This window comes from Cavia porcellus, unplaced genomic scaffold (genome assembly GCF_034190915.1).
Source record: "Cavia porcellus strain 051 isolate PalLab524CR breed Dunkin Hartley unplaced genomic scaffold, mCavPor4.1 scaffold_2, whole genome shotgun sequence".
NCBI classification, from domain to species: Eukaryota; Metazoa; Chordata; class Mammalia; order Rodentia; family Caviidae; genus Cavia; species Cavia porcellus.
In genome coordinates, this window is record NW_026947485.1 from 64,861,184 (window position 1) to 64,881,185 (window position 20,002).

At 37.3% G+C, this 20,002-nt stretch overlaps 1 protein-coding gene across 6 annotated transcripts in view; it reads left to right on the forward strand.

The window, feature by feature from the left end:
• Positions 1–19,940, forward strand: part of Fam133b (family with sequence similarity 133 member B) — a 51,456-nt gene extending 31,516 nt beyond the window's left edge. For 2 of the 6 annotated variants that reach the window (XM_063242766.1, XM_063242772.1), the window contains exons 8-12: positions 1,943–1,993; positions 6,894–6,986; positions 7,371–7,418; positions 8,090–8,202; positions 18,359–19,940. In XM_063242766.1, the coding sequence (XP_063098836.1) occupies positions 1,943–1,993; positions 6,894–6,986; positions 7,371–7,418; positions 8,090–8,179 (282 nt within the window). In that variant the 3' untranslated portion in view covers positions 8,180–8,202; positions 18,359–19,940. The remainder of the gene's footprint in view (positions 1–1,942; positions 1,994–6,893; positions 6,987–7,370; positions 7,419–8,089; positions 8,203–18,358) is intronic. The other 4 variants (XM_063242776.1, XM_063242785.1, XM_063242786.1 and 1 more) reach the window with 4 other exon arrangements.
• The last annotated feature ends 62 nt before the right edge of the window (positions 19,941–20,002 follow it).

Here is a 20,002-nt window from a genome sequence, read left to right on the forward strand (position 1 = left end):
TCTTTTTCAGACAGGGTCTTGCTGTGCAGTTCAGGCTGGCCTTGAATTCACTTTGTAGCCCAGGTTGGTCTTGAACTTGCAACAATCCTCCTGCCTCTGCCTCCTCTGAGTGCTGTGATTACAGGTGTGCACCACCATGCCCAGCACTCCCTATTCTCTTAAAGAAATTTTAGTTTAGAGAAGAAAATCTTGTTTAAATGCATACAACTAGTGTTAAAATTGAAGGTTGAATGAGTATCTACAAATATCTGGTCTAGTGCCTTTCATGTTGTACCATCCTAAATTTGTTTTGTACCAACATACCCAGAATTGTCATTTGACCTTTAGCAATGTTCAATAAAAATGTTCATTCCAGACTAGGGATATAGCCCAGTGGCACAGTGCCTGCCTGGCAAGCATGAGGTCCTGAGTTCAATTCCCAGCACCAAAAAAAAAAAAAATAATAATGTTCATTTTATGGGCCAGAGGTATAGCATGGTGGTAGAGTGTGTGCCCAGCATGTTTGCAGGCCCTGTGTTCAGTCATCTGTACTGGGGTGGCAGGGGGTAGTGGGGGTTGATTTCTGGACTCTTATCTCAGTATGATTTCTTTAAGCTAATTAGGCTCAGAAATAGTATGGTATATATCTTTAGCACATGGCCTACGTGATTCTGATAGAGGTGTCCATGGAGTGTAATTTGATAGACACTGTACTAAAGTCTTAGGAAACTAAAACAAAATGTTTGGATTTTATAGGTTTTTGTTTTGTTTTGGTGGGGCTGGGGATTTAGCTCCACGGCATAAGTGCCTGCCTTGCAAGTGTGTGGTCGTGAGTTCGATCCCCAGTACCGATAAAAAAGAAAAAAAAAAAATAAAAAGGAATTTTGTTTTGGTGCCAAGAATCAAACACACAGCCTTGCACATGCTCGGCAAGTACTGTGCCACTGAGCTGTATCTCCAGACCTGCATTTTGTAGATTTTATCTGCTTGGATCAGTGAACATTCTTCTGGCAAAATGCATAACACCTAAAAAATAATAAATATTTGTTTTCTTTGTCTTTTAACCGTAAGCAGCGGTCTTATAGTAATGATAGCTAACATTTATTAAGTGCCTACAATGTGTTAAGTATTGTTTTGAGCATTTGACTCCTAATTCATTTAATTTAACAAGCCTGAAGGAAAGGTTGAAGAAGTTGTTAATCTACTTTGTGCATAAAGAAACTGAGGGTCTGGGAGATTCTAGCTAGAATTCAAGGACTAAAAGCAAAAATTCTTGCTCTCCGCCTGATGAGAAGAATGAACAAATCAGACTGGTGGATAATTGGAGCATAGTGTGGTCTAGAGTTTGAACTGGGCGTGGTGGCACACACCTATAATCCTAGCACTCTGGAGACTGAGGCAGGAGGATTGCCATGAGTTCAAGACCAGCCTGGGATACATAGTGAATTGAACAGCAGCCTGAATTACATAGGAAGACCTTCTCTCCAAAAAATGATAGATAGAACTCCAGTGCATGTGGCCACCAGAGGCAGAGGCCAGCAGTGACAATAAATCTTATTCTAAACTTCTGTATAGGCAGGTGCATTTGGGCATACCTGTAATCCCAGCATTTGGGAGGCTGAGGCAGGAAGACTGCTGCAAGTTCAAGGCCAGTTTGAACTGCACAGTGCCACCCTTTCTCAAATAGACCAAAAAAAAAAAAAAAAAAAAAATGCGTGTTTCAGACTATTTTAGAGATATGTAGATTGGATAAAGAAAGAAGCGTGATGACTTATAACCAAATACCTACATAACAGATTTCTCTTGTATTTTAAGAATAATATGCTGATATTGGAGTAAACTTTTTTCACACATGAAGCATATCATTGTTCTGAATTTTTGTCCTTGTTCTATAATGATGTATACATTACATTGAAAAGTGATATGTATATATATATATATATATATATATTTATTTGTATAGGATAGTTTAAAAAAGAAAAGGAAGTCAAAGGATGCAGCTGAGAAGGAAAAGGTAACTATCTTTATCTTTACATTACCTTAAGATAGTCTGTCTTACAACATTTAATTCATTTCACAAAATGAACTATAATTATAGCAATTTTTAACTTGGAAGTACTTATTTTACTTTTATGGCATTTTATGTTGATGGTAAAGAAATTTTCTAATTTGCTTTCTTCTTTTCTTCTTGTTTTTTTTTTTTTGGTACTGGGGAGCTCGAACTCAACCTCGCACTTTCCAGGCAGGCGTGCTTATGCCGCTGAGCTAAATCCCTGGCCCTCTGCTTTCATTTTTGAAGTTAAAATTCAGGAGAGTATTCCTGCAGAAAGGTTTAATTTCTGTTATTTGACGAATTATCACGGATTTTTTAAAATAATGGAGATTAAACATTTCCTTCATTTCCAGTGAGCACCACTGGGGCCTTGGCTTTTGAGCCCAGATCCTTCAGCAGGCTAGGCCTGTGCTTTGCGACTGAGCTACACCTTCACTCTTCCTTCCTTTTTTAGAACAAGCGATAAAATTTTATTTGCATCAAGTTGTGTTTTCTGATAATAATCAGTGAAAATGTGGCAGAAGGTTGGACAGACTCTTTTCAGTGCTCTGAAAGTATTACAGCTTCAACAGTTTAATAAAAGCACTTGTAATACAGTGGAAAGTTGCACTTTCCTTTTCCTTTTTGTAAGGTTTTGTTTTTGTTAGTGTATGCTTGCAGTACATGGTTGTGTTCATCATGTGGAGTTGACAGTATTTTGAGACAGTCTTGCCAGGATTCCCATGCTGGCCTTGAGCTTGTGGTCTCATCTTCCTAAATAGCTGGGATTATAAGTGTTAACACTACACCCAGCCCCCTCAAGGATTTTAAATTAGGTTCTTAAGTTACAAAACATCAGACAACCTTGGAGGCTCAGGCAAAAAGATTAATAAATATGAGACCAGCCTGGGTTACGTAAGAGTTCGAGACCAGTCTGGACTACATAGTGAGATCCTTTCTGTAAATAAACAAATGTATAAATACATTCACACACACACACATGCATGCATGCATACAGAATATGAGCATGTGTTTCAAATTGAATATACTATAAATAAATTTTGGGAAAATATTGTTGTAAGTGGATGTTTATCTTCACTTATAACTTAGCTTTTTTTTTTTTTTTCTTAAGAGACAGGGTCTCCTTCTCTTGCCCATGGTAGCCCCAAATTGTGCTTAAGAGATCCTCCTACATCAGAATCTTGAGTAACTTGGACTTTGGGCTCTGGGCACGTGGCACAACTCATTTATATCTAATACTAAAAAAGAAAGCCCTGTGATTTCAATAATTGCCCAAAGGATGTATTGTAATTTAGCATTAATTCTGATACTAAAAACCATTATAAAATAATTACTTTCCTATTTTAAGGGATGTGAGCTGAAATCTGGTAATACACATAGAATATTAAAACAAAAGCATTGTGATTTTTTTTTTTTTTAGTACTTCAAATACCACATAATAATGAATACCTATATACATACTAGCTAGAATGAATGTTCTACATATTTCAAACTTTTGGGTTTTTGGTTCGTTTGCCTAGAGTGGTTTTGTTTGTGTTTTGATTTGGTTTGGTTTGGTTTGGTTTGGTTTGGTCTGGTTTGGTCTGGTTTGATTTGGTGGTGATGTGTTTTTTAGTCTTGGGACCTGGTACGTACTATTCAAATCACAGTTTTCCTTTTCCATGGTTACTGTTACTTTTGTAAGTTGTACCTGGGACCATAATTTCTGTATTCTGGGAGGCACATACATTTAACTGAACTATGTTTCACTCACCAAGATGCTTGTTGAAATTTGCATTTCTGCTAGTAGTGTATGAATATCTCCAAACTTCACATACTTGTCAGCTGCACATGAGAGAGTCTCCAAAAAAGACCATATACTGGCTCGCAGAACATGCTTAAGAAAATACAAAGGAATTGAGATTTTCCCATGCATACTGTTAGATCACAGTGCAATGAAATTGGAAACCCATGGCAAAAGAAACCATAAAAATTTCATAAACACATGGAAATTAAATAGGACCCTCTTGAACAATCAGTGAGTCACAGATAAAAAAGAAATTAGATACTTTTTACAGTTGAATGATAATTGCAGTACAACACACTAAACTTATGGGACACAGTGAAAGCAGTCTGAAGAGGGAAATTTATAGGAATGAATATCAATATCAGAAAAATAAGTGCATATAAACAACTTAATGGTGAACCTCAAACTTCTAGAAAAAGAAGAGAGGCTAAGCCAAAAGCTCATTAGAAGGAGGAATTGTAAAGATCAGAGCAGAAATTAACACACTGGAGACTAAAAAATATACAAAGATTCAGTGAATAGAAGAGTTGGTTCTTTGAAAGATTAAATAAAATCAACAAACACTTATCTAACCTTATTTTAAAAGGAAAGAAAAGACTCATCTAACATGTAGGAATGAAAAGTCAACATTATACTAAATGGACAAAAACTGAAAATTACCTAAAATCAGAACAAGACAAGGATATCCACTGTCTCCACTCTTATTCAACATAATCCTGGAAACTTCAGCTGAGCAGTTAGACAAGAGAAAAAAATAAAAGGAATATAGATAGGAAAGGAAGAAGTTAAACTATCATTACTTGCAGATGGCGTGATACTACATTGAAGACCCCAACAACCCCATCAGAAAACTACTAGATTCGATAAGCAAATTTAGTAACACAGCTGGATAGAGTCAACACTCAGAAATCAATAGCCTTCCTGTACACAAAAAACAAACTCACTGAGAGAAATCAGAGAAGCAAAACACCTTTCACAATAGCATCCAAAAAAATGAAATACCAAGGAATCAGCCTAGCAGAGAATTCAAAAGACCTCTAGATTGAAAACTGCTGTACTCTGAAAAAAGAGATTGAAGAGGGTATTAGAAAATGGAGAGAGATCCTGTGCTCTTGGGTAGGAAGAATCAATATAATGAAAATGGCCATACTTCCGAAACTGTTACACAGATTCAGTGCAGTCCCAATCAAAATTTCAATAGGATATCTCACAGAATCAGAAAACAATTGTGAAATTCATCTGGAACCAGAAGAGACCTAGAGTAGCAAAGGAAGTTCTAGTCAACAGAAAGAAGACAGTGTACATCACAAGATCTTTACAATTCCTCCTGACTTGAAATTATACTATAAAGCTACTGTGATCAAGCCAGCATGATATCGGCAGAAAACAGACCTGAAGATCAGTGGAACAGATGAGAAAATGCAGAAACATTTCCAGACACACTAGGCCATCTTATCTTTGACAGAAGTGCCAAACACATTGACTGGAAGAAAGATAGCCTCTTTAATGAATGGTGCTAGCAAAACTGGCTGTACATATTGCTAAACATTACAATTGGACCCATATCTTTCACCATGCATGAAGCTAAAGTCAGAATGGATCAAAGATCTTAATATTAAAACAAACATTAAATCTGCTGGAAGATTGAATAGGTAAAACTCTTAAAAAGACATTGATATAGGCAAAAATTTTATGAACAAAACCCCAGTTGCACAGGAACTATCACACAGAACCAACAGTGAAGATCTTATATTGAAACTTTTGCACAGGAAGAGAAACCAACAGAGTAAAGAGAAAACCCATGTTTGCAAGCTGTGCCTCAGACAAAGGATTACTATTAGGAGCATATAAAGAACTTAAAAAAAAAAACAGTCCTTCCAGATTTAAAGACCCAGTCCAAAAATGGGCAGCTGAGATCAATACAAACTTCTCAAAGGAAAAAATACAAACAGTAAATATTTGAAAAAATGTTCAACATCACTGGTCATTCGAGAGATGCAAATTAAAACACTGAGATTTCACTTCACCTCAGAAAAAATGGATTTATCAAGAAATCTTGCAATAACAAAGGAGGGAATATGGGGAAAAGGAACACTTTTCCACCTTTGGTGGGAGTGTGACCACTGTGCAACCACTGTGGAAATCGTGCTTCTCAAAAACCTAGGATTGGAGGTCCCATTAGACCCAGCTATTCCCTTTCTGGGGGTATCTTCCCTAATGTGTGGGCACAATTTGTAGTTGCAGGATCTTTGAAACAACCCAAATGCTCATTGACTGAGGAATGGATAAAAAGGATGTGGTCTTTTTCTGCAATGGAGTATTACTCAGTCATAAAAAGGGATAAACTAGAAACTTTTATAGCTAAATGGATGCAACTTGAGACCATACTCATTAGTGAAATAAGACACATATGTAAATATCGTAGTGTCTCACCAGTGTAAAAAGCTGAAAGTAACAACATACATATATATGTATGCATATCTATATAAAAAATTTAAAATAGTTATTTAAGATAGTTATGCTGATTTCTCTGAGTTCATTGAAGAGAAAGATTTGTGCTGATATTGTTCAAACAGTTGAATGCAAGATGTCTTATGCTATGGATGAATGATTTGAGGATGACAATGCACAATGTATGTACCATTGTTGCCCCGACTGATACATTTTCAAATTTGGTTTTCTTTTTTCTTTCTTTCTTTTTTTTTTTTTTCTCTTTGAAATAAAATGCATTTTAAAAAATAAATGAATAAATAAATTGAAAGTATTAAAAAATTCTGTCGTGTATAACTTAAGGCTGTAAGGGGGCTATAACAGCTAAATTAATACATTCTTTTCAAGTTATTCAATAAAATTATTGCTCTTTTGGAATTAAAGAAGAGACCTAGAATAAAATTAGGAATTAAAGAGGTAAATCTTAAATCTTGGTAAATAAGTTTTAGGCATTTCTTAATTGAAAAATTATAATTTTGTGATCATTGGAAGAATTAAGAAGAAATGGATTTAGAAGCATAAATTTCATGTAACATAGTATTACATCTTTTTTGAATGAAGATAAGTGTATTTCATTTGTCACAGGACATTAAAGGACTTACCAAGAAAAGAAAGATATATCCTGAAGATAAACCATCATCATCTGAATCCTTGTCAGAGTCAGATTATACTGAAGAGGTGAGTAAAAGAAACGAAAGTTGTTGCATTTCAGAGTAAGTCTTGCATTTTTCTAGAAGGTAATTAACTGTATTCCCACACAAGTAAGGCAAAATTCAGTTTTTGTCCTGTTATTTCAGAGCCCATGTTTTTTTTCTCCACAGTACTGTACTGCTTTTTGGTGTTGAATGGGAATATAAGAAGCCTCTGGAGTTCTAAGAATCTTCATTTTCTTTTTTAATGTATTTTTCATGGAAACCTCATACATATATGATTGTCAGAATGACTGTACATTTGACTTTTGTACATGTAACTTTTAAAAATGTAAAATACAGAGAATGAATGAAAAATGTATTAAGTACAAATTACATGTTTGTCTTCTCCACAAAAATTTCCACTTTTTAGGTACGAGCAAAAAAGAAGAAAAGCAGTGAAGAACGAGAAAAAGCAACAGCAAGTATCTCTTACATTTTTACATGATAGTGCAGAGTCATTTTGATACACAATGAGCTAACTGTGCTAAATTTACTGGGGCCCAGTTGGGAAACGTGTGGTGGTAAGCAGCTTCACTGAGTGGAGGGTCTGACTGGCTTAGAACAAAAGAAGCATGCTCTGGTAGCAAATATAGCTTTGTCCATCCTCATAATCTTATGGTTAGAAATAAGAGCTCAAGCTTTCAGTTGATGTTTTTCAGCTGTAATAAAGTATAAACTTAGGTTGACCAACCTAGAACAGAAAGTCTCTCCAAGCACTGGCTGCATGGAAAAAGCCAGTTTTCAGCAATTCCTCTATTATGCAAATTGAGAAATAGCAAAGGGAAAAAAAAAAGAATTAAGAAATGGAAGCCATATCTAAATGAGAAGCAGCCCAACAGAAAGAAAGAGCAGTGCCCACCCCATCAGCAGGCCACATAGGGACCCTCTGTCCACATGCTAGGTATCGCCTTTGGAAGCATCATCTTAGGGAGAGGTGAGGAAAGTATGGAAAGCATCGGGCTGGGCTATCCCTAGTTCTTAGAGGAGTAACCCCCAGTGTCAGAAAGGAGGATTTACCTAGGAATGTGTGGTTCAGAAGTAGCATTGTATCTGCTTTCAGACCAAGGTGGCATTTTGTTTTTTTCCAAGGTGGAAAATAATTTGGGTGGAGACTACTCTGGTACCGGCACAGCTCTCATAGTTCCCAGGAGGAAGGGAAGAGGATGGAGAAATACATAAGAGACAGTATACAGAAAGCTGAGGTCAGATGGAGCCCTCTCTGCAGATGAGAGGAAAGGAAATGTTCAACCACCATAGCTTATTTATACATTTGGCAGACTGGTGTCACACCACACCCGCTTTGCCTAGCAAACCATTGCTTGAATTGTCCAGGGGGCTTGGTGTTCTCTGAATTGAAGTAGCTTGTTCTCGGGGTTGCCTTTGGTGCTCTTCCTTCTTAGACCAGGCTTACCTTGCCCCACACCTGTGATCATTTTACAGCTTTAGCCACTCCCTACATCTCTTTCTGCTTTATAGTTGCAAGCAATTAGTGGTCAGTTAAAGTTGGATGAGCTATGTTTGGAGGACTTTTGCTGACAGCTTTTTTTTTTTTTTTTTTTTTTTTTTTTTGTGGTTATACTTTGCTGTAGGATTTTCAAGAACAAGTTAAAGTGAGAACTGTATTAATTAAAGTTAATTTTTTGCTATTAAGCTCAGCTAAGTCTCCTCAGGAATTACTTTGGAACCATGCACAGCACCTTTTAGTACTTCTATTAGTGTCAGCTGTTTGGATGAGTCATAGCCGTCATTACTTGACCAATTTGCTTTCTGGGAAAGCTTGCAAGGTTTTTCCTTCTGCGGACTCTCCTTCAGCACACTGTACATTGTAAATCACTGTCCTCTGTGGTCCCACAGTCTCCTGGGTCGGAAGGTCTGGGACTTATGGAGTTATGAGGTGTCACAGAAGAGGTTTTCTTATGTCCTGGGTCCTCAGTGACCTCAAAGGGCTAGGGCTAAAATACTGTCTTCATAGCCCATCTATTTTTCTGATTTTTGGTCTGCAGACCTTACTTATTGAACATCAAGACGAGAAGGTTAATGACATTACATTGTAATAAAGGCAGTAAGTTTAATAGTATCTTACCTAATATCAAGCACTTCAGAACATAAAACTGTTACTTTTCTAACAACCATGGATGTTCTCGTAATGGAAATCCCTTTAGAATGTTAACAGTTATGTATTTTACACAGAAAACTAGAAAGCAAAACTGCACAGAATATTGTAACATGACAATTAAGATGACATTTTTGTAACACATGAATTGCATCTTGATATGAAATACCCCATTTAGTCAATCATTTTTATCTAATACATAAAATTTTATCTAACTTATTGACCTTTAGTGGGATATACATCTCGTAAGTTTTTGGTAAAGGCAGAGATCTGAATCTGAAAGAAAAGTCTGTCTCTGTAAACATTACCTATTTTACATTTTGGAAGACCTGTACATCTGGAGGCATGAATACATGTAATGCACCACAAGGTTAATAACAATCAGTTGTCATAGGTATATGAAAACCTTTGTACCAGAGCATCTTTAAATCAAAAACATCATTGTCTGGAAAACTTAAATCCTTTTGGTGATGACCAAAGTAAACATAGCACAATAATGTATTTTTAATAACAATTACTGGGGTATCTCTCATAAGGCTATCGAGATCATTGGGGCCTTCCAACAGTGCACAGGAACTGGTTAGTATTCCAGGCAGATGCTTTCTTATTTATCAGTTGGAATCCTGTCCAATAATTTCTTCCCCCACAAGAGATTTTTTGTCTACTTTTCTTAATAATTTTTAATGACTTATGAAAGCCCAGTCACAACATTAAACACAGTATTTTTGAACAGTGAAAGACTAATATCAAAATACATAAATAGAGGAATTTTGGAAGATGGCAGCTTGCTAAGTAGCTAGGTAGAGAGCCTCTCTGGGAAAAACAACTCAGACACTGGAATTTGACAACATAGAGAGGACTGGAATGAGTGGAGAGGGATTCTCACGACCCCAGGAGGAAACTGAAGGAAAAAGAAAAATAGGAAGAGGAAGGAAACATGCAGGTGGAGGGCTGGAGCCGGATGTACTCACTGAGACCTGTCCCGCACTATGCTGGGAGTACCTTGGATTCGGATGATTCGAGGTCACACTGCACCCGCCGATAACGGGAGTTGGTGAGTGCCAGGCCTTGGCAGTAGGACATGACACAGTGTGTAGTGGTGCCAAGGTGGAGAGCTTCTTCTGGTGAGTGCTGGACATTGGGTCCTGTGGCGGGTGTGGATGGCTGGAAGATATCTTGGAGTAGACCAGAGCCCGGCACCATGGTTTTGTCAGTCAGCCGCCCCTGGCCCAGAGAGAACTGGTGGAATCCCCTTGGGCTGAGTCACACCCCTGGTCAGGTCCCAATACCCAGGGACGAAACTGTCGTAACCGACAGGACAGCCTATGTTGCTGTAGGCATTTTCGATTGGCACAGAGGAGAGGGGCCAGCCCACATCGTCCCTGCATGCACCTGAGATAACAGCAAACTGGAAAGGGCAGCAAAACTCCAGCCAGCACACTTCAGAAAAAATGTAGGCAATATGGAAACGGCCTGAGACCTCCACCACACACCTGTCTGAAAGAAACCAGAAACATGGCAAGAGAAAAAAGTAAGAGAAAACCTCCAGCTTCTGACCCTGGGAAAATAAGCCTAGGAGAGGTAAATACAGAAGAGAACCCCAGCAATCATGCTGTATTAGCCAGAACATCAGCAGACATAAAACCTTCGTGACCTCATAGACGAACTTAAAACTGAAATTCTAATCCAAGTGAGGCAAGATATAAAAAGATTAATTAAAGAAATGCTAAACCCCTCTCAAGAAAACACAGAGGGAAGAATGGAGGAATCCAGACAAGGAAGAGAAACCTGTGGTGTAGAACATAAACAAAATCTAGAATACATAAAACAGATCCAAAGAGATTACCAGAAAACTAAAAACTCCATTGAAAGTTGGCAAAATGCCTTGACAGAAACTAAAGTTAGCCTTTCGAAACTTGAGAGACTTAGAATGTGTGATTGTGAAAGAAAAGACCTATTAAAAAAACAAGGAACCAGGAAGTAACAATTCAAAGGCTAGAAGACAAGAGGATCTATAACTTAAGAATAAAAAATGTGAGTGAAGAAGCAGAAGTAACCACAAATGAATTACAAAGACTTCACAGAAATAATGAAGGAAAACTTCCCAAGCAGAGGAAAAAGAAATGAGGCATACAGGACTCCAACCAACTACAACCGAAATAGATTTACACTCAGACATATAATAACAAAGATCCCAGAAATCCACCACAAGAACAGAATATTAAAAGCAGCTAGAGAAAAGAAGATCACCTACAAAGGAAAAATCATCAAAATAATGACAGACTTATCAACATAAACTATCAAATCAAGAAGAGCCTGGGGGGAAATAGTCCAAGCCCTGAAAGAAAATAATCTCCAACCCAGATGGATGTACCCTGAAAAACTCTCAAAATTAATGGAGAAATAAGCTGTTTTCAAGACAAGAAGGAACTATGGGAGTTCATGGCCATCAATCCAACCCTACCAAAAATACCAGGATTCTAGCAACAGTGGCAGAGAGGCCTCAATGAACAGGGCAGACAGTGGAATGAAGGAGAAAAGTGATCAAATAATAACAGATAAACAATAGCAGAGTTGAGGCAGAGAAGGTAGGCTATAATCTTTAATATAGATAGCCCTGATACAAAAAGAAACACAAGCAGAGTAGATTAGGATCCATCGAGATGCTCTGAATAGGAAATACACTCAACCTGAAAGAGGGTTAATAAACTGAAACTCAAAGATGAGAAACCGATGCTTTATGTGACAGGGAACCAGAGAGAAATAGAGACAACTTGTTCAGCAGCCGCAGATAGGTTGGAAAGTTACGACACTTTTGTGCAGTGTTGAATTACACAGCTAGAAGGAAGGAAAATCTTGTGGCTTTAGTAAGTAAAGGAGTACAGCTCAAGATCAAGCTCAGGGGTAAACAGGTTCAGCACCACTCAGACAGATAACGGGATAACCCCCAATCTAAAACTAAAGGAGCTAGTGGGACCCAAAAAATACAAAGCATCCTGAGAAAGGGAAAGGTGAGGAACTGTCTACAAAAGGAAGGCAAAGGACACTGTTAATAGTGTATCAGGATTTAAAAGCCACAGTAGTCTTACCGCTTTGTTTAGTTTGATTTTATTTTGTTTCGGTCTGTCTACTCACACTAGATTTGAGGGCACAGACAGCTATCCCAAAAATAGCAGGCTTAATTTCCTATTAACTTAATCTGAATCTCAGTATTACTAACATTGTCTTACTATGACTGATCTTATTTGAAGTTGGTTTGTTAGACCACTATTTTACCTTGACTGATTTTATTCGAATTTGGTATGCTTGATAGTATCAAGTCTAAGAGTAGAGGCACCTCTCTGAAGACGACAAGATACCCATTCTGGTTTGATTATTAACTGCTTTTGAAGTCCTACAATGTCTCCAAAGTTGTGTTGTATTAAAATAGCTATGTAATGCTATGTTCAATTATAGTGTGTCTGATGATTTGGACAATTGTATTGAAAATAACAAGAGAGGGGCTGGGGACTTAGCTCAGTGGCATAAGCGCCTGCCTTGCAAGCAGGCAGTTGTGAGTTTGATCCCTGGTACCGATAAAAAAAGGAAAAAGACAAAAAAAAAAAAAAAAAAAAAAAAAAGAAAAGAAAATAACAAGAGAAAGCATAGTAACTACTTTATATCATGTAATATTGTGGTTTTATATGCCTTTTTCATTTCATGATTTTCTAGGAATTTGTTGTCTTGCTATGATCTGTTTTTCCCTATAATACAGAAAGGATAGATATGCATGTAGAGATTCACACATAGGGAGAATTTCTAAACAGTTTACGGGAACAGATTATATAATGCACGATGTAATGAACAGATACTCTGAAGAAGAAAGACACTAAGAAACCTAGTGCTAATTCTGTAGCATTATGATATAAAATCTAGCAATACTATTATTCACTGTTCAGACTGGTATTAGTCTAGTCTCATGTTCAATTTAAACAAATGTAAAGATAAGGACAGCTACTATGAAGAGAATGAGAGACATGGCAGTCATTATTGACTTCCCCAATGTCAGGTCTATAATACCTAAAAAGCCTTCATCATCCTGTTATGATTAGATTAGTTCTGTAATGTTCAGTATGTATTCAGTATGTGTGAAGATGGAGACAACTATTTGGAAGAAAACTACAGACAATAAGATAGTGAAGATCTCCACTGGACTTGTTTTGAGATCCGTATTTCTTAAAATTGTTTCCTTATGATCTGTTTTGTTATGTTTATTCTTACCTTATTTAAAATTTAAAAAATACATAAACAATGATATACATTACATTTACATAACTAATTTTAGCATCATTTTGATCAGCTGGCAACCTACTTGGAAACATGCTTTTTAAATCTAGAACCTAAATTATATTATTAACAAATGATCAAAAAAAGAAAGAGAAAAGAAAAATTATTGAGCTCAAAAAACGGCTGTTCACAGATATTATACACAGAAACAAGTACACAGCTTAATAGACTGAACAAATATCTTACAAAATCAGAGTACACTCATTGTTCTATAATTGTACAAATTTACAATTTAATTTTTTGCCAAATTAAATTGTAAATTTTTTTTTTTCTTTTTCCTTTTTATTGATACCGGGGATCGAACTCACAACTGCCTGCTTGCAAGGCAGGCGCTTATGCCGCTGAGCTAAACCTCCAGCCCCTAAATTGTAAATTTGTACAATTATAGAACATATAAATATACAAGTCAGTTTGTCGTCAGTCAATTAGAGATCTCCTAAGAATTTGGAAGGCATAAAATCTTTATGTATAATCAGTATATGTTTTGTATTTTGTCTTAAGAATACCTAGTAACTATGGGGCTAGGGTTTAGCTCAGCAGTGTAAATCCCTGCTTGGTAAATGCAAAGTCGTGAGTTTGATCCCCGGTACAAAATATATATATATAGATAGATATCTATATATCTATAGATATATCTATATATAGATAGCTATATCTATATATAGTAACTTTTGTGTCCCTTTCGTGTAGTTTTCAGCTCAGTTATCTGTAAGACCTTTAGTTCTGATTTTTTGTTACCTGGGCATCCTGGGTCAATTTCTTTAATTGGCCCAGGTCGGGTCTAACCCCATCTTTCTGTTGGCTGTTGCATGATCTCTGAGGCATCACTGTGTTAGGACTGAGCATCAGCTTCCTGAAAGGTGGAATCAACTCCTTCTCTGGGTCTGGGTCCGTGATATGGCCAGACAGCACATTCTGGCACCCAGATAGGCTGTTTAGCATTCAAAAGCACAAGCATACTGTCTACCCCAAGTGAGTAGTAGTCTAGGACCCTTTCTAGCCCTTCCTTTACCTGATTGACTTGTCTTTATGCTGCTGTAGTTCCAACCTTTATTGGATTTAAAAAGTTAATAGTATGTACTGCCAAGTAAAGTCTATTATGAGGTATAAAGTTTTTGTAGGGAATGATTCCCCTTTTTGTTTAACAATTTTTAGACCTTGAGGATTATAGGGAATTCCCATGGTAAGGGAAATAAAAAAGTTTTACAAAACATTTGGAAGGCTGCACTCGTATAGATTGGGCCATTATCTTTCAGTCTTAAGTGTAAGAAAAAAATCTATCTTGGATTCAGACACTTGGGGCTCCTGCTTCCAGCTTTTCCCTTTGGTTGTGGCTCCTGCCTCATCACCTCTATAGCCACTGCCATGTCCCCCCCACCCCCCACCCCTCCAAAGTTGCTGCAGCCCCAAGCCAACTGCTGTGGCACAGGTGGCTTGGCAGTTTAAAGACTGGTGCTCCAGTGGAGTTTGAGCCACTGCATGCAGGTGGGACAGCCACTGGATTTTTGGCCCTTCATCCCCACCACTGAAAGAAATAACCTTTTTTTTTCCCTTCCCTCTAGGCTGTAGATGAATACCCTGAGTGATGGCTGCTGCTAAGGCAGCCCCTATACATATGAGGGGCCAGTATCTGCACAGATCCAAATAGTCTCCTGCACTATAGCCCACTTTTATGGGTTCTTAAAGCCTCTTTACACTATTTTATTTGCATTTTTGAAGACCAATGAAAGGTGGCAATCTCAGTGTGTTAATGCAGCAAAATTTCCCTGAACTGAGACAAGGTAGCAATTGTCACTTGTGGCTCAGTTAAGGTTATTGGGATGACTATTGTTCCACCATATTTTTCCTGCTCAGGGCTTGATTTTAAAATAGTGCTCCAAGCCAGGCGTGGTGGCTCATGGCTGTAATCCCAGTACTCAGGAGGCTGAGGCAGGAGGATCATTGTGAGTTCGAGACCAGCCTGGGCTACAAAGTGAGCTCAAGGCCAGCCTGAACTGCATGGAGAGACCCTGTCTCAAAAAAAAAAAAAAAAAAATAGAGTTCCAAGATCCTTTGTGCGCATCTCAATAAGCTTATGACCATTAAGACACTCTTAATACAAATCCATAAAAAGAAAATAAATGCAGGAATCAAGGATACAACAAACATATCTATGTATGTATATATTTATATTTAAGGGTTTGTTTTTGTCTTTTTTGAGACAGGGTTCACTGTGTAGTTCAGGCTGGCCTCAATCCACAGGAATCTTCCTGCCTTTGCTTCCTGAGTCCTGGAATATCTTTGTGATTAATATTGATTCTGTCACTGCACAGCTCTTAAAATTCCTGAGGGGAAGGAAAGCAAGAAGATGGAGAAATAAAGATAAGAGACAGTATACTGAAAGCTGAGGTCAGGTGGGTCCTTGCTGCAGAAGAGAGGAAAGGAACTTGCTGAACTGCCATAGCATACTTATACACATGGCAGGTTGGTGTCATGTGATACCCCGTTTGCCTAGCTACCCATTGTTTGGGTTGTCTCCGGTCTTGGTATTCTCTGAACTGAAGCAGCTTGTTCATGTGGCTTTCCTCGGTGCTTTTTGTTCTTGCACTAGGCTTCCCTCCTACATGTGATCAGTTGATTTCCAGCTTTAGTCGCTGCCTATGCTTTAGTCTGTGACTCAGATTAATTGTAAGGCATAATAAGATGGCTGTACTGTGCAAGATGTTTTGTTCTTGCACACCTTCATTGTTGACCTTCCACCAACCAGAGGTCAGCATGTGAGTAGTTTTGAACAAGATGGATACTGCTGTGTGTATGACAGTGACTGGTTCTGTGAGGAGCCTTCTGAAGGGGCCGAGCTGGGCTCAGTGGCATAACACTGCCTAGCATGTGCCCGCCCTGAGTTCTGTCCTGGCACCATAGCAAGGCAGGGGGAAGAAAAACTGTCTGAGGAAGTAAAATTCAACTAAAATCTGATTTATAAGAAATAGCTAGCCATTGTGAAGCCCTAAAAAGTAGCCTAGCTGAGGGTGTGTGCTGAGAAGTGTTTGATGCTTTTGAGGAACTAAAGGTAAACATGATTTGTACCTGGTATCTGAGGAGAAATAGCATATGATGAGATCCGGAAGGAAGCACAAACGGTATCATGTGGCATTGTGGTTGGGTTCTAATCAGAATATTATAAGAAACTTTGAGGATTTTAACAAGGGCGACTTGAATACTTGACATTTTTAACATGCTTTGAACTCAAGTGAGGAATGATGTTGTATGTAGTACTGGTAATAAAAAGGTACTCGTATGTTTTTGAGACGTATTTTTGAACCTAGATAGTATGACTTGCTAGGTACTTGGATGTGGAGAATGGAGTTTAAAAAAAAAAAAAAACAATCAAAAATAGCTTAGATTCTTTGAGTTAAGCAAAATGGCAAATAGTCTCAGTTACTAAAATGCTAAGAAAGGATTTGGAGACAAAATTGAAGCTTTTTGTTACATAGATTTCAGATATGCTTCCTAGACATCTAGGCATATCTTAATGAGGCATTTAAAACACAGAGCTCAGAGCGTAAGACTGATGTAAAGATGTGAGCATCTTTGACTCACGGGTGGAATGTGACACATGGCTAGAGAGTAGTGAGAAAGAAGGGAAAGAAGCCCCAGAAAGGTCAAGGAAAGGAAATATGTCTTCATAATAGAAAAAAACCCAACAAGGTGAGGTGGTGTAGAAGAAAAAAGTGTGCATTGTAAGAAAAGAGTGGTGACTGGGTTTTCAAATCCTAAGGGGCCTAGTGATGTAGTTCAGTGGAGAGCACTTGACTATCATGAAAGAGGCCTTGATTCATCCCTCTAGCATTGAAACTAATTAATGAATGAATGGCCAAACTATAAGGTTTTAGACTCTGTAAAATTCCCTGAATACTTAAGTATACACCAAAAAAGAGCAGTGAAAATCATTAATGCTGCAGAAATGGAGAGGTCTTTGAGAGAAGATGACTGCTGATAATGCCAGCTGATAAGGAAGTGAGTAGGAACCTCTGCGTATTTGTCTCATTTGTTGCTTTTTGTTTTCCCATCCTTGCACTAACAGTAGTCATGGGTTTGCTGCCACCTTTCGCAGTATCTGTCTTTGTAGAAATTCTGCTTTCACTTCTCCAGTAGAAGCAGTTGGGAGAGTTGGAGACTGACAGAACTCTAGTTCCCTTTTATTCACTTGAAATTCGATTACTTGTCCTAGATATCAGTAGCATTGTCCTGTAAAATGAAGCATCTCTTTTCCTAACCAAACTATACATCATTTTATATTAGTGAGTTGGCATTAATAATTAGTCTACCAGTCTAAGCGGTGAAAAATGTTAATGCTTAACTTCAGAATAGCAAATTTAATTTTTCTTTCCTCTCTGAAAATTGTCATTTTACCAAAATAATTGCATTTTGCTGTGACAACAAAACATAATTGATGTAATTTTGAGTAGCTGCAGTTATCTTTAAAAATTATGTAACATTAAATTATAAAACTATGTAACATGAAGCCAGGCATGGTAGTGCACACTTGTAATCCCAGCACTCAGGATGAGCCAGGAGGATCGCTGCAAGTTAGAGGCCAGCCTTGGCCTACATACTGAACTCAAACCCGTCTAGGAACTACACAGCAACACCCTGTCTCAAAAAACAAAACGAAATATTTAGCATAAAGTGTAGCAATTGATAGCATGATTCAGTTGAATTTATTTTCTATAGGAAATATTGTTTGAAGCCATGGTAATATACAAATGACTTATGAGTTTTCCCTATCCTTCTAAAAAGGGACAACTCGGTCCTTATATGATACTGTTGTTGAGACATTTTGAGTAGTGTCTTATTACATGGATTGAAGTACCACAGGAAAGATGTTCTTAATTTGCATTTTTTATGTAGTGATGTCTAACATAGAGTTATCGTTACAGGAAAAAACAAAAAAGAGAAAGAAACATAAGAAACACAGCAAGAAGAAGAAAAAGAAGGCTACTAACTCAAGTCCTGACTCGCCATAATGTTAACAAAAACCAGGATTCCCCCATGAAGAAAGTGCAATGTCTAAGGAAATTTCAACTGTGAAAATTATGATATATTTACTAAAATGCATGAATTTTCCTGTTTTTAGAATTGTTCCTGGACAATTCAATAGCCACTCCGATGCCGCTCAGAAAAGGCCATAGTTGTTGCTTGCTGCTTTAACATCTACTTTTCCTCCTCAGTGTGTGATAACCCGGGAGAGAACACATGCAGTCATGCTCGGAGTTGACATATTTGGGAAGAAAGCTAATAGTTTTGACTAGAAGTATCTAGTGATGAATCTGTAGAAATTGTATCTGGGTACATCTTTAAGATGTAATCAGAAAGGGCCAGATGACTCTAGTTAAATTTTTTAAAGTAGGGATTACATTAATATTTTGAAATCCTTACTCTGTAGATAAGTGTATATTAATCCCCCCCCATTGTATACATTTTATTTACCTTGGGAAGGAGCTTTTAGGGTGGAGGGAGGGGTGGTTTGCTATCTCATTAGCTAGCAGAATAGTGTGCCTTTGATCCTCACACCTCCTGCTTTTGTGGACACAGTAGCCATGCTTCCTGGGGAGGTCAGAGCTGGGTACCAGCAGTCCTGTCCTTTACTGAACTTAATGATATCTGTGGACTTTGTCATATGCTGCTGAGTGAACCAGAGAAACAGCCCTCTGCAGCATGAGAAAGCCCCCAAAGCTCTGGATTTACCTCCACATCAGTAATAACTGAACATTTTTTAGCTTTAGAATGTGTTACGTCATTTGAATTAATTTTTGACTATATTTTGGCTTTGGAGAGGAATTGTTTCATATAAACACTGGTACTTTTTGAACTTAATAGCTAAGATTCTAAAATGCATGTTTTATATATTAAGTTTTAACCAGTCAGGAAAATTTTATGTAACCAATGATAGTTATTTTTTTGTATGAATGTTGTTTAGGCTGCAAATGTTTAGCTTTTGTTAACCTTTTATTCTTACTGTCTCAAGTTCATTGCTATGTTTAATTGCATTCTTGCCAAGATATTTAGCATGTAAAAAGCAGGTTTTGAGTTTTTGTTTTTGAACAGCTTCACATTGAAGCTGAGACTTATAAACAAGTTGAGTGGCAGGTCTGGTATGCTGTATCTTGTCACATAAAGCTATTGACAGAGTCTTAGTAAATACAATGTTTTAAAAGTTTGTTGTCTTTGTATATTAATAACAAATTATGACAAGTTAAATTTAAGTGAGAATTGTATTACTACTCTTCTTGTGTCATATTTTACTAAAATTTTGTGCCTCATATCTTACTGAATTATTAGGAATGTTAAAAGGAATTGATAAATCATTTTCATTTTACATTTTTATATAATCAAGTAATATGAAATATAATTTGATGTACAATTTTGCCTGTTACAGAGGGTATGCTAATTATAGTGGTATATGCACAGAACATTTGGGCATGACAAGAAGCTGAATAAATAGCTATTTTACTTTAAAAATAGCTGTGTTCGTATATCCCTTTAGGTCACAAGAAAGCCATAAAGATAAATGCTATTCATTA